Source organism: Lynx canadensis, chromosome E1 (genome assembly GCF_007474595.2).
Source record: "Lynx canadensis isolate LIC74 chromosome E1, mLynCan4.pri.v2, whole genome shotgun sequence".
In the NCBI taxonomy this organism is placed as follows: domain Eukaryota; kingdom Metazoa; phylum Chordata; class Mammalia; order Carnivora; family Felidae; genus Lynx; species Lynx canadensis.
In genome coordinates, this window is record NC_044316.2 from 23,347,559 (window position 1) to 23,363,533 (window position 15,975).

Here is a 15,975-nt window from a genome sequence, read left to right on the forward strand (position 1 = left end):
TTTTACATTTTACATGTGAACATGTTTACAAATGAGAAAAGGTACTCAAATGGAAGAAAATGTGGCTGCCTAAGGCCCTACAAATTACAGTGCTTCAAAAATCTCTTTTTCAGTGGTATGGAACCTGTAGGGAAGAGATATACGCCTCATGCAAAACAAAAACAAGTTTCTCCTACCTCGATGAAATCTGCTCGAGCTGGCATGTACCCTGCCATGTCCCGAGAAAGCAAGGAGTCAAAGGTAGGTCGGGGAGGGTCATCTGTAGCTGGAAGAATTTAGGTTTTCTTAGTTACTTAATAAAGTATTGGCATGAAAATGTGACACAGAAATAGTCTTCATTTACACTCTGAAATATTTTTGTTTGGAGAAAAACAGTGTCTGAGAGAATAAATAAAATTCAAAAGATTTTTATAAATGGAAAAGTGAGAAAGATAAAGTATAATGGAAACAGACTGATTCCTTAAAAAGGAAACTAAGACTTAGGGAATTCTCTAAATAAAATGGGGAAATTCCCTCTGATTTGTACTTGCTTAACGTAAGAGAAAACCAAGGATCTTTTCTTTTATATTATAGAACAAAAGTTATTTATCCTGTCTGCTTCAGCTCCCTTACCCTTCAAGAACAATTTCAATTTACAAATCTCACCCAACTGAGAAGCAAAAAAACCCCACAGGATTTGGAATTTAGTTGGAGTTGGGTCCCAGTTCTATCTGCTAGTCCCATGAGGCACAAATTTAACCTTTCTGAATCTCAGTTTCCTCATGTATAAAACAAAAGCACTTGCTCTGCTATCTCACTGGGTTCCTATGAGAACAAATGATCTAATGGATTTGAGAACAAAATGCTAACATCCAAAGTGTTTTCCAAATAGGTATCATCAGGCTTTGAGTCAGTCAGCTATGAAACCATTTCTAGAGTATGAGGAAAGGGGTGGGGGGTCATGGTGGTGGTGAAGAAACATTCAGATCTTATTACTTGTGCTCTGGGAGCCATTTAGGAAGGATGTCCATTTATAATTCAACACAGGTTTAGTTATGTTTTGTTAGAGGACCCATGAGTCCCTTAGCCACATGAGATTTTTTTTTTTTTAATTAGCTATTACTACCACAACTAAATGAAGTAAATAACACATTGCTTCTTGGACTTAACACTGGGATGATTAATAATGAGTTCAATACTGGACTCTCCTAAGTAACTAATATCTATAATCATAAACCCTCCAAAGCTTGGAAGATTGGTTCATTTTGGACATCTCATCTCCAAGAAGCATTAATGTTGACTGACATATTCACAACCCTCAGAGTGGGTGGGACACCACTGCAGATCTGGGCACCATGATTTCCAGTATAGAATTCCAATCCCTCCTTAGCCCATTATAGCCTTGACTCTTAGTAACTGCCATGCCAACTCCTCCCATCTTCCATAAGCTCTTTACTTGCCCAAACCACTATTTATCTGCTACTGCAACAGGGCCCAAGGTGAGCTAAGTATCTCTTACCAATACCGGGAGGCACTTACACAGAAACGGAATGGCTGTATCAGCAGTTTTTGCCTCCTCTGCTTGCTTCAGGTTCAGGAGGGTAGATGCAAACAGAGGGTTATTGATGAAATGCTTCATATAGTGTTTTTCACACTCTTCCTTGGTCTTGGTGCACATCTGATTGGCTACATCCTGCCTACAGGATTGTGAGAAAAAGAGAGGTTTGTTCTTTCCAAATTTTAAGTCCCATCTACATAACGTCTGGAATTTGATACCTCCAAACCAACATCATGGAGATATCAGCAGAACAACGAAAGAAATATAAGCCCAATTTTAGTGTAAACTGACATGCTAAATCTTGCTATTCCAAGATACAGAAACAATATCCGAAAAACCCTTTCCTTTCTACCAAAAAAAAGGAAGATCACTAGAAAATCTGTAGATTTCCATGTGAGCTAGGCCTCAGGAAAAGAATTGCTATCATAAGCCACTTTAGAACATTCATAATGTACATAAGTACAGTTTTATATTTGCATAATGTTTTATATTTTACAAAACACTTCACATCAACAAACATTTCTTTACTAGAGTGCCTATGATAGGCCAAGCACTAAGCTAGAAACACTCACAACATAAGTTAATCCTTGCGTTATCCATGTAGTGTTGAGTACTTCCTATCATCTCACTTTCACAGAGAAAAAATTAGGCCCAAAGAGATTAAAAAACTTGCTCAAGAAAATTAAACACATAAATGCACAAAACCAGAATCTATGCACAAAACCAGAATGCTGACTCCTACGCTCAGATGATGGAGAGGTAGAGGTAAAAGCTCTCCAGTTCCCTCTCAACCCCTTTCTTCTCCAGCACTTAACTTGTCCTTTTCCTATGCTCTGCTTTGTGTACTCCAATCATCTGTATGTATATTTTGATTTTCCTCCTGGACTATAAGCTTCTTGAGGACAGGATACATGTCATAATTTTTAGCTCTACCACCTTCACCACCAGGCTTCGTGTCTTACCCACAGTTGATAGAGAAACAATAGAAATTATTCATGAGAAATTATCTTAACTCCCTAAGCTTCAGATTATTTGTGAACAAAATGAAGTTTTGTTTGGAAGTTAGTTGGAGTTGGGTCCCAGTTCTATCTGCTAGTCCCATGAGGCACAAATTTAACCTTTCTGAATCTCAGTTTCTTCATGTATAAAACAAAAGCACTTGCTCTATCTCATTGGGTTCCTATGAGGAACAAATGAGCTAATGGATTTGAGAACAAAATGCTAACATCCAAAGTGTTTTCCAAATAGATATCATCAGGCTTTGAGTCAGTCAGTGTTATCTACTTCACAAAATGAAATCATCAGTGTGAAAATATTCCCAAAAGGTAAAAATGCAAGTGGTAATATTATTAGGTCACACTGCCTCCTAGGGCAACACCAATTAGGGCTATTCACTTCTACTAGGCTTGGACTGATGTAGGTATTTGCAAGCTAAAAACAGGGAATGTGAATAAGAAGTCTCCCAAACTCAAGTCTCAAGTAAACTATGGCCATCTACTTAAAGTCTGACTCACTTAAATGATAAGGATATCTAGAGTCAAGAAAAATTCATATAAATTAGAAAGGAGAAGTAACTAATGTGTCTCAACTTCCGTACTATTCAGAGAGAAATAACCAACCTTCCCCCTGTTGATATAAACCAAAGTAGCCTTTTAGAACTGCCTAGTTATGGACAACTAAACACACCATGTCCCTGTGAGGCATTTCAGAGTAGATGATAACTTATCTCTAAGTCATGAATCAATAGAAAAGTAACATACGGCTCCCAAACTCCTCTTTCTAAGACTCCTCCCTTTACCCTTCAACAGCACCTTCTACTTGGAGCCCACTAGGGCAGGACAATCCTTAATACCAAGCTCTTACCAATTTCCAAAGCCACAGTCCATCACAGCTTCTAAAAGGGCCATTTCTTCTTGAGCAGTCCAGCTGGGGTCAAGAACAGGAAAATCTGAGGTCTAAGGAGGAAAAAATTTTGCCTAAGAACAGATATAGAAAGGGAACACAGCAAACTGAAATGTAATGCTAATTCATACTCAAATGACTGTCATTCTCATGGTTTTGAGAGGTTCCTAAAGTACATTCTTCTTCTTTTTTTTATATGTTTATTTATTTTCAGAGAGAGAGAGAGAGAGAGACCACGAGCAGGGGAGGGGATAGAGAGGAGAGAGAGAATCCCAAGCAGGCCCTAAGAGCTGTCAGTGCAGAGCCTGACCCAGGGCTTGAACTCATGAATTGGGGCTCGAACTCACAAGTTGTGAGATCATGACCTGAGTGGAAATCAAGAGTTAGCTGCTTAATCTACTGAGCTACCCAAGTGTCCCCTGAAGTACAATCTTATAAGTTGTCCATCTCCCTCACCTCTATTTCCACCATTTGCTAAAAAGTTTCCAAGAAATATTATCACTCATAAATGTCATGTAACTCATGTAGAGATATATATTTTTTAAACTTAGCACAAAGGTAAAGATAAATATTATACTATGCTCCCACTCAGCTACGAAAGAGGGCAACACAAATATGTACGTATTTATATTTTTCTTATAATAGAAGAATAAACCTTACATTAAAAAAATGGTTACCTATGGCAAAGGGAGGGAGAAAACAAGGTGAAAAGGACAAGGATAGAAGCTAAACCTCTCTGAATATTCCTTATTTTGAGATCTGACTGAAATATATACATTGGATGCTAATTACTAAATTTAAAATCCTAAGAATCAGTGGCACCTGGGTGGCTCAGTCGGTAAGCGTCCGACTCAGCTCAGGTCACGATCTCGCGGTTTGTGAGTTCAAGCCCCACGTTGGGATCTGCGCTGACAGCTCGGAGCCTGGAGCCTGAATCAGATTCTGTGTCTCCCTCTCTCTCTCTGCTCCTCCCCCACTCACACTCTGTCTCTCTCTCAAAAATAAATAAACATTAAAAATAAATAAAATAAAATCCTAAGAATCAAAAGCAAAATGTAACAAAGAAACCTATGAATTAATTTCAAGGCATAATCAAAGAAAGAAACTATCCCAAATAACTTTAAAACAGTGATTTCATTATACATCTCTAGTAGAATACACCTTAAAAGTAAAAAGAACTGCCAAAAAAAAATCTTGCGGCACCTGGGTGGCTTAGTTGGCTGACTATTTCGGCTCAGGTCATGATCTCAGGTATAAGATTCAGCCCTGTGTTGGGCTGGGTGCTGGGAGGGAAATGGCTTAAGATTCTCTCTCTCTCTCTCTCTCTCTCTCTCTCTCTCTGCCCCTCCCCCACTCACATGAGCACTCCCACACACTTTCTCTCTCTCTCTCAAAAAAAAAAAAAAAACTGCAATAGCATTGGTCTAGTTTTTCTGAGATTATTGTACGCGGATGTGTTACGGGATAAAGCAAAGCAAGTAAGTAATTGTGCTGTGGGTTAAAAGGATATAAGATCTATGAGATTATGTAAAAACCTTATAATCTTATATTTGAATTGAAAGTTTTAGTATCAACTTACGATATATTTTGTCTCAAAAGAATAACTTCCTAACACTGTTCAATGAAAAAATCCAGAAACAATGACCAACCCAGTAGCAACGAACACCTCTAATGCGCAGTATGCAGCCACTAAATACTATTCCCCACGAAAGGAAACAGGATTCTTTAAAGAAAGACCTGATTCTAAGTTAGAAAATGTACCAGATGAGACCAGAATATTTTGTCATAATGAACAGCAAAGACACTCAAAGACTACAAGAGTCATGTCAAAAAGATTTGCAGGCCAACTTATAGATGCTCCCATTAACCATTTTGAGCATCAATAAGGATAATAACTGCAAAGGAATGAAACACATCAACTCTTCTAAATATCTAGAAGATGCCAGGGAATCAACTCATACTTTCAAACCTAGAACACAAAGGGAAATAATGTTATTTATCCTGCCTTTCTTGTACAAACTTTACCTCAGGGTAACCACATAATGATGAGGTGTTTCTTTTTACAGAATTGCTTTATCTCATAAATTAAGAGTGCTAGGATTAAAAAGATAACTATTTTGCAATCCCTAATGAACAGATCTACACAATGATCATAAATAAACCTGATGTAGCCGCTATATGTAACTACCAATTTATAGGAAACACAGAACACAGAAAAATATGTTAATCAGCAAAATCCAAACTGTACTAATATCTGTAAGACAAAGAACTCATATTTTTAAAAAAATCAAATAAACCAAAAGAAACAAGAGAAAGAGTGAGGGTAGGGGAGAGGGAGAGGGAGCACCCACAGAATAGAAAACAGGTAAGAGGGGTGCCTGGGTAGCTCAGTGGGATAAGTGGCTGATTTCAGTTCAGGTCATGTTCTCTCAGTTCATGAGTTTGAGCCTTGCATTGGGTTCTGTGGTGACAGCTCAGAGCCTGGAGCCTGCTTCGGATTCTGTGTCTCCCTCTCTCTCTGCCTCTCCCCCACTTGTGCTCTCTCTCTTTCTCTCAAAAGTGAATAAACACTAAAAAAGAAAAAGAACATGTAAGAAACAACCAATTGGAATGTATGGACCTCATTTGTAATCCAATGAAAACACACTGCAAAAGTTAAAAACATGTATGATGCCACTACACACTCACAAAACCCACTAAAAAAGCTAAAAGTTGGCAAGCATGTCGGTCGAACAATCAGAATTCTCATTCACTGCTAGCAGAGGTATAAAACACTACAACTACTCAAGAAACTTTCTGACAGTTTCTTAAAAAGTTAAAAATGTACAATCATTTATTCTATGACCCAGAAATTCCAGTCTTAAGCATTTATCCAAGAAAGACAAAAATATATGTCCACAGAAAGCCTTATACAAGAATGTTCATCATCTGCAACTACATGGATGGAACTGGAGGGTATTATGCTAAGTGAAATTAGTCAGAGAAAGACAAAAATCATATGACTTCACTCATATGAGGACTTTAAGAGACAAAACAGATGAACATAAGGGAAGGGAAACAAAAATAATATAAAAATAGGGAGGGGGACAACACATAAGAGACTGTTAAATATGGAGAACAAACAGAGGGTTACTGGAGGGGGTGTGGGAGGGGGGATGGGCTAAATGGGTAAGGGACAGTAAGGAATCTACTCCTGAAATCATTGTTACACTATATGCTAACTAATTTGGATGTAAATTTAAAAGAATAAAATTAAAAAAAAAAAAAAGAATGTCAATAACAGCTTTATTCATAAAAGCCCCAAACTAGGCAAAGCCCAGGTAACCATCAACAGTGTCATATTCATAACAGTGTCATATTCATGGAATATTATTCAGTAATAAAAAGGAATGAACTACTATACACAATATGAACAAATCTCAAAAATATGCTGAAGGAAACCAGAAACAAGAGTACATACAATATGAATCCACTTATATACAGTTCTAGAATATGCATAACTGATCTATGGTGATAAAAACCAGAACAGTAATTATTTCAGGGGCAGAGAAGGGAACAGAGATATTTTTAAAAAGCTTTTATGACATGACTGGGAAACATGAAAAGTGATTGAATTACTTTTAAATTTTAGAGAGATCTAGTAAAACATTTATAGATTAACTGGTATGAAATCTGAGGGATCTGCTTCAAAATAATCTGGAAAAGTGGGAGTTTAGATGAAACAACATAGGCTATGAGTTGACAGTTTAAGAGGTAGTTAACAATCACATCCTGGTGCAGTCCCTTCTCACTTAATATGGGCTGGACCTGTGACTTGCTCAAGGCCTGGCCACTTCCATTTTTGTGGTCTTGGGAGCCCTGAACCACCATGTAAGAAACCTAGCTTCCTTGCTGGAAAGACCAGGTGTATAGGCCACATGGGGAGGAAGAAGCCCCAAGGCTACCTGATGAAGTAACAGTTAAGATGTCCCAGATGACTCCTAACCAAGCCATTCTGAGGTGCCAGCAGTGGTGTGAAAAAAGCCCCGTGGACTTCCAGCCTCAAACACATCATGTGGAACTGAAAGCCACCCTCACTGTGCCCAATCTGAATTCCTGACTCTTAGTTATTTTACACCACAAAGTTTTGAAATAACTATTCGGTAGCAACAGATAACTGAAACATACTCTATTTTAGTATACACATAAAATTTTCTATAAGTTTTTTTAAAAAGGTGACACAAGAGATCTTCAGATTTCATAGGCATTCAGAAATTGTTGTACCTTTTGCTGATGACCAAAAAAAAATTTTCTGTGATTTGTGAAATTACACTGCTATAAGCAATATGTTTTTATCTGAGCACATACTATGAATATGCCCAGCACATGAGGTACCAGAAGATCCAAAAGAGAAGCCTAAATCATACATTCAGAGTCTATGTCTATATTCATAATAATCAATCTGGCAAGTATCATAATAAATACATATGACAATTCATGGTTGAAGAGCCTATGTTATTTCTAAAACAGTATTTAGAATATTAATTAGCCCTCACGAGCTTTACTGTGAGAAAAGACTTTCTATACCAAATAAATAAATAGGCATAAGATAGTTTTCTTAAAGTTGAATCAGTGTTATTCAAATCCTGAACCCAATCTCAGCCTTACTAACCAGAATCTCTTAAGAGCAGGGTCTAGGAATCTATAATTTGAAGAAGCTCCCAGGTGATTCTTAGGCACCAAAGTTTAAGATCACTGGTATAAAGGGTGTGGCAGAAGGAGGTGCCTTGACTTATTCAAGGTTCTAAGAATTATAAGACAAAAATAGGCATAGAACTCAGAAATCTTGATTAATGCACCACCTACCACAGCATGAGTAACTTCCAAAAATACAGCACTGTGAGATGACAAAAGTACTAAAAAACCATTTAAAGTTTTCTGTGGTTTCAAATGAAAAAAAAAAAGGAAAAAATCAGGTTTTTAGTGGCTTCATGTGTAGAAAGCCAAAATTTGGTCATCAATCCTACAGAAGGAAAGATTCTTCTTTTCCTTATCTGGGAATAGATAAGACTGCAGGAAAAAAGGGAGTATTAGGAACCTCCAAAAACTCCCCAAAGGGCAGAATTCTGAAATGTGTTTGTATGGGTGTTGAATATGTGAGAAAAGGATGATGTAATCAGAAGAATTAATTGGACTTAGAGTGAAATTTAGTGCTTTCAGCATTATGCAGAAGGCAAGGTGCCCAGAACAGCTAGAGAGAGCTCATGGTCACTTTTCCTACAGTGGATAACCATCAATCTACCCTGCCTACACTAAATTATCTTTTAAGGAATTGTTTTCACAATTCAAATGAATAAATCTGTTTCGGTTCCAGGCATTTTGGTGTGAATATGAGAAAAATAAACCACCTTTCTAAAGATCTGATGTGTTAGTGAAACGAACTCAAAGTCATAGATAGCTTGACCATATTTTCCCAACCCTTCATTTATTTTGCAATGACAAAAGAGGAAAAAATTTTCATATGAGAAGATGTTTCACATCATATCTTATCAGAGAAATGTCACATCAATTAAAAGAGATGCCACTATATGCCTATTAGAATGGCCAAAATGCATAACAATGACTGGTATGAAATGCAGGCAAAGATGTGGAGCAACAGGAACTCTCATTGTTGCTGGTGGGATGCAAAATGATACTGACACTTCAGAAGACAAGTTTGGAGGTTTTCTTACAAAACTAAACATACTCATACATGTGATCCAGCAATTGCACTCCTTTGTATTTACTCAAAGGAGTTGAAAACTTATGTACACACAAAAACTTGTACATGAATGTTCATAACAGCTTTATTCACAATTGCCAAAACTTGGAAGCAACCAAGATGTCCTTCAGTAGGTGGATGGATAACCTGTGGTATGTCCAGACAATGCAGTATCATTTTTAAATTTTTTTTAACGTTTATTTATTTTTGAGAGAGACAGAATGCGAGTGGGTTAGGGCAGAGAGAGGGAGACACAGAATCTGAAGCAGGCTCCAGGCTCTGAGCTGTCAGCACAGATCCCGACGCAGGGCTCGAGAACTCACGAGCTGTGAGATCATGACCTGAGCCAAAGTCAGATGCTCAACCGACTGAGCCACCCAGGAGTCCCTGACAATGCAGTATTATTTAGTGCTAAAAACAAAAACAAATAATCAAGCCTGAAAAGACATGGAGGAAACTCAAACAAGTATTATCAAGTGAAAGAAGTCAATTTGAAAGACTATATACCATAGGATTCCGATTTTAAGACATTCTGGGAAAAGCAACTCAAAAACCATAGAAACTGTAAAAAGATCAGTGGTTGCCAGAGGTGGGGGTTTGGGGGGATGGATGAACAGGCAGGGCACAGAGGATTTTTAAGGCCATGAAACTACTCTGTAAGACATTATAACGGTGGATATGTGACATTATATATTACATTAGAGAATGTACAACACCAAGTTGTAATATATACATCACAGAATGTACAACACCAAGAGTGAACTCTGATGTAAACAGGCACTCTGGATAACAATGCAGTGTCAATGTAGGTTCATCAGTTATAATAAATGTACTACTCTGATGGGGGATGTTGTTAATGGGAGAGGCTATGCATGGGTGGGGGCAGAAGTATATGGGAAATCCCTATACTTTCTACTCAATTTTGCTGCAAACCTATAAATGCTCCATGAAACAAAGTCTAATATAAAAAAAATTTATTCCAAATCTTACAATGAGTGGAGAAACTATTTAGAAGACTGAAAGTGTTAAGAGAGAGATAGCCGAAGTCTATCCAGTTGGTTGCCAAGAACTCTTACTAAGGAGCATTTCTTTAATTAATTATGGACCAGGCTCTGAGTCTCAGCATTGTAGGCCCAGAAACTCATCTTAAACAGGACCCCACAAATAATCAGACTCAGAGATACTAAAATCCACCCTTTCTAAACTTTTAAGAGACTGAAGTAGATACATTATGGCACTTTGGTAGGCAGAATTCCAAAGATGTGCCCCTTTCCTCCCAAGATTCCTGATCCCTCATTATTCAATCAAATACTAACTAGATACTGCTGATGGGATTATGCTGATGGGATTAAGGCACTAATCAGTTGACCTTAAAATAGGGAGAGCAGCCTGGATAATTCAGGTGGGCCCAATGTAATCACAGGAGCCTTTAAAAGTAAAAGATGGAGGGGCGCCTGGGTGGCTCAGTCGAATAAGCGGGGACTCTTGGTTTTGGCTCATGTCATGGTCTCATGAACTGTGAGCTCTGAATCAAGCCCTGTGTGATGCTCTGTGCTAACAGCACGGAGCCTGCTTGGGATTCTTTCTCTCTCTCTCTCTCTCTCTCTCTCTCTCTCTCTCTCTCTCCCCTCTCTGCTCCTCCCCCACTCACACTCTGATCTCTCTAAATAAACATACTTAAAAAAAAAAAAAAAAAAGTAGAAGAGGGAGACAAGAGAAGGGCACCTGGCTGGCTTAGTTGGAAGAAGATGAGACTCTTAATCTCGAGGTTGTAAATTCAAGCCCCTTGTGTGTAGAGATTACTTATAATCGGGGCGCCTGGATGGCGCAGTCGGTTAAGCATCCGACTTCAGCCAGGTCACGATCTCGCGGTCCTTGAGTTCGAGCCCCACGTCAGGCTCTGGGCTGATGGCTCGGAGCCTGGAGCCTGTTTCCGATTCTGTGTCTCCCTCTCTCTCTGCCCTTCCCCCGTTCATGCTCTGTCTCTCTCTGTCCCAAAAAATAAATAAATGTTGAGATTACTTATAATAAATAAATAAAATTTCCTTTAAAAAAAAAAGAAGAAGGGAGGCAGGAGAGTTGGAGAAATTCAGCAAAGATTGGCAGGAGAGGTCAGAGGGGCTCTAGGCATTTCATCAATAACCCTCAAGAACTCCTGGCCATTGCTAGCTTCAAATATGGAGGAAGTGAGGCCTCTAGAGGCCTAGAGCAAGCCCGGGCCAACAGCCAATTGAGGGAAGAGAGTAGCATCAGTCCTAAAACCTCAAGGCAGTGAATACTGTCAATAACCTGAGTGAGAATGGAAGCAGATTGGAAGCTGACTGGAAGCAGACTTTCTCCCAATGCATCTAGATAAAAGCCCAGGCTGTCAATACCCTCATTTTGACATTATGGGACCTATAGCAAGCTGGGTGAGCTTAATGGCCTACTGACCTACAGAATTGCAAGATGATAAATTTGTGTTGTCTTAGGCCACTTAATTTCTGATAATATGCTATGGCAGCAATAGAAAACTAATACAAATATCAATGGATTAATCCACAGTGTGAAATTATTACTGTTAAGATGCCTAGCCAGTCTTCTTTCTTGTAAGAAAAAGTCAATGGGAGGGCAAATGTAAGAAAACTACTTGGTGAACTAAGAGTGATGTTCTAATAACTGACAAAACTATCTTGACAAAGATACATATACCTGCCAGGTAGACCATATATTCATTTTTGTTTATTAAAGGGCCCATTCCTCTGACTAGAACTTGGAAGGACACTACCAGCATCTGCCTCTCATTCTTTCTTTAGAGGTGGCAATACAACCAATCAAGTTACTGCCAAGTCTTATTCTGGCCTATAAGCCAGTCTGTCTCTTCAAAGTAATTTTGTGTCTTATACCATTCACTCTATGTTCATTTTATAACTTAACTCTCAGAGGGTAACTAATTTCTCCAATGCAAGAGGAGGGAGTGCCAGACATAAACTTCACTACTGCCCACAGGAACCACATGGTATCATTAGCCAAAACACAGCAACAATACATTCACTACATGTTCATCAGTAAACCTAAAATGCCCTATACCTCTTAAACTTATATCAGTAAAACTCAGTATTTTTTTTTCATTTTTAAATTTTATTTATTTATTTTGGGGTAAAGTTTGTTTGTTTATTTATTTATTTTGAGATAGAGTTCAAAAATGGAAAAGGGCAGAGAGAGAGGAGAGAGGGAATCCCAAGCAGGCCCTGTGCTGTTAGTGCAGACCCTGTCTCAGGGTTCAAACCCATGAACTGTGAGATCATGACCTGAGCTAAAACCAAGAGTCAGACGTTTAACTGACTGAACCACCCAGATGCCCCTACTTTTTTTTTTTTTTTATAATCTTTAAAACTATTTAACATAAACTCTACCTTCAACATGGGGCTCGAACTCACAACACCAAGATCAAGAGTCATGCTCTACTAACTGAGCCAGCCAGGTGTCCCTCAATAAGTACTCTTATATTCTTTTTAAATTTGAAACAAAAATCTGAGTATATAAAATGATTTTTTGACTTAAATGCCTTAGTAGATCCATAAGACCCTAAAACACTTACTGGCGGGGAGGGTGCCTGGGTGGCTCAGTCAGTTAAGCCTTCGACTTTTCATTTTGGCTCAGATCATGATCTTGCGGTTCGCTGGATGGAGCCCCCTGTCAAGCTCTGTGCTAACAGTGTGGAGACTGCTTGGGATTCTCTCTCTCTGCCCCTCCCTCCCACATGCACACACACACACACTCTCTCTCTCTTTCAAAATAAGTAACTTAAAAAAAAAAACACTCACTGGGAAATGATTACCTAATTCAGAAGAAGAGGAAAGAAAAGGCAAGGAGATACTTGAAGATGAAGAAAAAAAGACATTCTCAGTACAATACTTGACAAATGAATGGAAATTCCCTGCAACTTCATCATTACCATTATTTCATAAGTATGATCACTTTGATGTTTCTTGTACTCAAATCCTCGAGTGAAACACTGCAAAAGAAAGGAAAATTAAGTTACCAAAAAACTACTTTTTGAAATGCTTTCTTACAAGGTAGAAGATGGTTTGGGGATACTCTACTCTTGTGATGAGTTTTTAAGAATTCATTCAATTTTGTCTACAGCCACAAGAGGATGGCTACGTTCATGACCATAGCTCTTCAGTGGCCCTCACAATCTGGGGGAAAAAACCAGACTTTTTCCTAAGACATCTTCTCTTTTGATTACAGCATAAGCCCTGGAATCAGATGGACTAAATTTGAATCCTGGCTCCATACTTAAAGTATTTAGGCAACTCTGAGACATGTATTTTTTTTATATTTTAAAACTGTGAAATGAGGATTCATCTTGTAATAAAAAGTATATTACAACTTCCATCAGCCATTTAACATTTCTAAAACTGGGATGCTTCATATAATCAACAGTTCCCTGGGTCCAATAAAATACGTATTTGCTGTGTGACCTTGAGTAAATTACTTAACCTCTCTTTGCCTGAGTTTCCTCTATAAAATGGGGATGCTAATCATACCTACTTCATAGGGTTATAGTGATAAACTAAAGGTTAATTCATATAAATTACTCAAAAGAGTGTCTGACAATAGAGTAAGCATTTATAATTACTATTATTATTATCATCAATTACAGAATGATTATTCCCTTGTTTGTCACCTGCCCAAAGACCACTCTGCAGTAAGACAATAAACAATGTCATAGGTGCCATCAAAAGGAATAATCCTCCAATTCTGTTTCCTGTATCTCAATACTTTAAATCTACTGGCAAAAACAGTTTTGAGCATTAGGTTGATACAGAAATGTGGAATATTCAACAGTTTGTGTCATTCATCTGCTCTATTCCCCAACTTTTCACTGATAAAATGTGTAATGAAAGACAAAGTAGAAGGAACTGATTTAAGAAAGTATGATCCTCTGAATAATCTACAGTGATCTCTGAATTTACTATATCCATAAAATTAAGCCAGGAGAAGCAAGCATGTCCTTAATGAGTTACCTGTAAGCAGAGGAAAAAAGGGGGTGGCCCACATTCAGCACACTTGATGTAAGGCTCCATGAGGTAGGAGGAGCAGCCTCGGCAAGGTGGTTTATCAGAGGGATCATCTAGAACAAAAAGAAAAATATACTAGTTTCAAAACATGATTACCTTAAGTGCCAAGAAGGTGAAAATTTGCAAATAACCATACAGGTGGTGAGCTACACGGAAGACTCCATTTGTCTTGGAAACAAGATGAGCTCATTCTAAGTAAGAAAAAACGAAAATTATGTTCCTTTTTCTTCAGTGCAGCTTTGTTTCTTCCTACAGTAGTATCTACTACTATACATAGCATTTAAGTAGATAAGTAATTTCCCCTGCAGAGAAATTTACAAACACAAGCCGCGCCCCCCCCCCCCCCCCCGGTTATTTCTGCAAGGGAGAAAATGTCACATACCTATACAACACATAGGTATTCTTAGGTAAAACAAATCTGACAAAATGTTAATGATTGTTAAATGTAGGTAGCAGCCAACAAGTAATCACTGTAGTGTTCTTTCAACTTTTCCTTAAGTTTGCAAATTTTCATAATGAAAGTTGGAGGGAAAAACTTTAAATGTATGTCTTGAGGGGTGCCTGGGACGCTCAGTCGGTTGAGTGTCCAACTCTTCATTTCATCCTGGGTCATGATCTCAAGGTTCATGAGTTTGAGCTCCACACTGAGCTTGGGATTCTGTCTCTCACTCTCTCTGCCCCTCCCTCTCTCTCTCAAAATGAATGAATAAATGTAACAAACAAATAAATAAATGTCTTGGGATATACAGCTTTATATCTGAGTTGAAATTTAAACCCAGGAAAGCTCCCTTCCTTTCTCTCACAGTAGAGAACAAAGCAGACCTTCCTCCATTTCCAATGACCATATCATCTCTGAAATATTAAGGCAAGAAGTACAATCCAAACTCTTTCAAGTGATTTAAAGGCCGATATGTGTGTCCCTGGTTGCTCCAAACTCTGCCCCTCTAGAGTTAGGGCAACTTAGCCAAGTAGTTCTCTATGATCAACAGCAGAAGTCTTAAGAAAATACAGGCTTTGAAGGAAGATGAAAGGATTTAATTTGCTTATAGCCTAGGGCAGGATTTCTCACATTCTGTAATAGCATTTTCCTTCCTAGAGTCCAAGAAACACTCTTCAAGGCACCTTTCCCTCCTTCAAGTGATGATTATTTATTGTTCTTTTCATTTGTTTCTAAATGAAGACCTGGAGGAAAATAACAGGGGAAAGAAACATAATCCTTCTGGCAATAGCTTCAAAATAAATATAGGGAACAGCAACTACCCCACTTGTCCCATTTTAAATTTTGACATGGAACAACAAAAATTGTTTTATATTAAGTCAGATGACAATTTTTACCAAATTACCTTCTTCCTCACATTCTTTTATTTTAATGATGTAAGCTTGTTTTTCTTTCTTCAGGAAAAAAAGTCAGTCCTGGATCCAAGTAAAAGAGCTTTTAAACCTTTACATCAAGAAGTAATTTTTTATTTTTTTATAGAGAGAGACCACTTGTGAGCAGGAGAGAGGTACAGAGGAAGAGAGAGAATCTTAAACTGGCTCCACACTTAGTGGAGAGCTCGACATGGGGCTCGATCTCACAACCGGGAGACTATGACCTGAGACGAAATCAAGAGTCAGATGCTTAACCTACTGAGCCACCTAGGTGCCCCAAGAAGGGATTATTTAGTAAAAATCCAATTTATAGTTAAAAAATTTTAGACAACAAAGGCATAAAGTCATCCTCTATTAAT

The 15,975-nt window shown here is 38.1% G+C and overlaps 1 protein-coding gene across 3 annotated transcripts in view; it reads right to left on the reverse strand.

Annotated features, from left to right (window-relative positions):
- The window catches only part of TADA2A (transcriptional adaptor 2A), a 52,109-nt gene that overhangs the window by 26,110 nt on the left and 10,024 nt on the right, over nt 1-15,975 (reverse strand). The window contains exons 3-8 of one of the 3 annotated variants that reach the window (XM_030296968.1): nt 15,315-15,427; nt 14,192-14,298; nt 13,117-13,176; nt 3,401-3,492; nt 1,519-1,676; nt 177-265 (exon numbers count right to left, since the gene is read on the reverse strand). In XM_030296968.1, coding sequence (XP_030152828.1) covers nt 177-265; nt 1,519-1,676; nt 3,401-3,492; nt 13,117-13,176; nt 14,192-14,251 — 459 coding nt within the window. In that variant the 5' untranslated portion in view covers nt 14,252-14,298; nt 15,315-15,427. The remainder of the gene's footprint in view (nt 1-176; nt 266-1,518; nt 1,677-3,400; nt 3,493-13,116; nt 13,177-14,191; nt 14,299-15,314; nt 15,428-15,975) is intronic. The other 2 variants (XM_030296967.1, XM_030296969.1) reach the window with 2 other exon arrangements.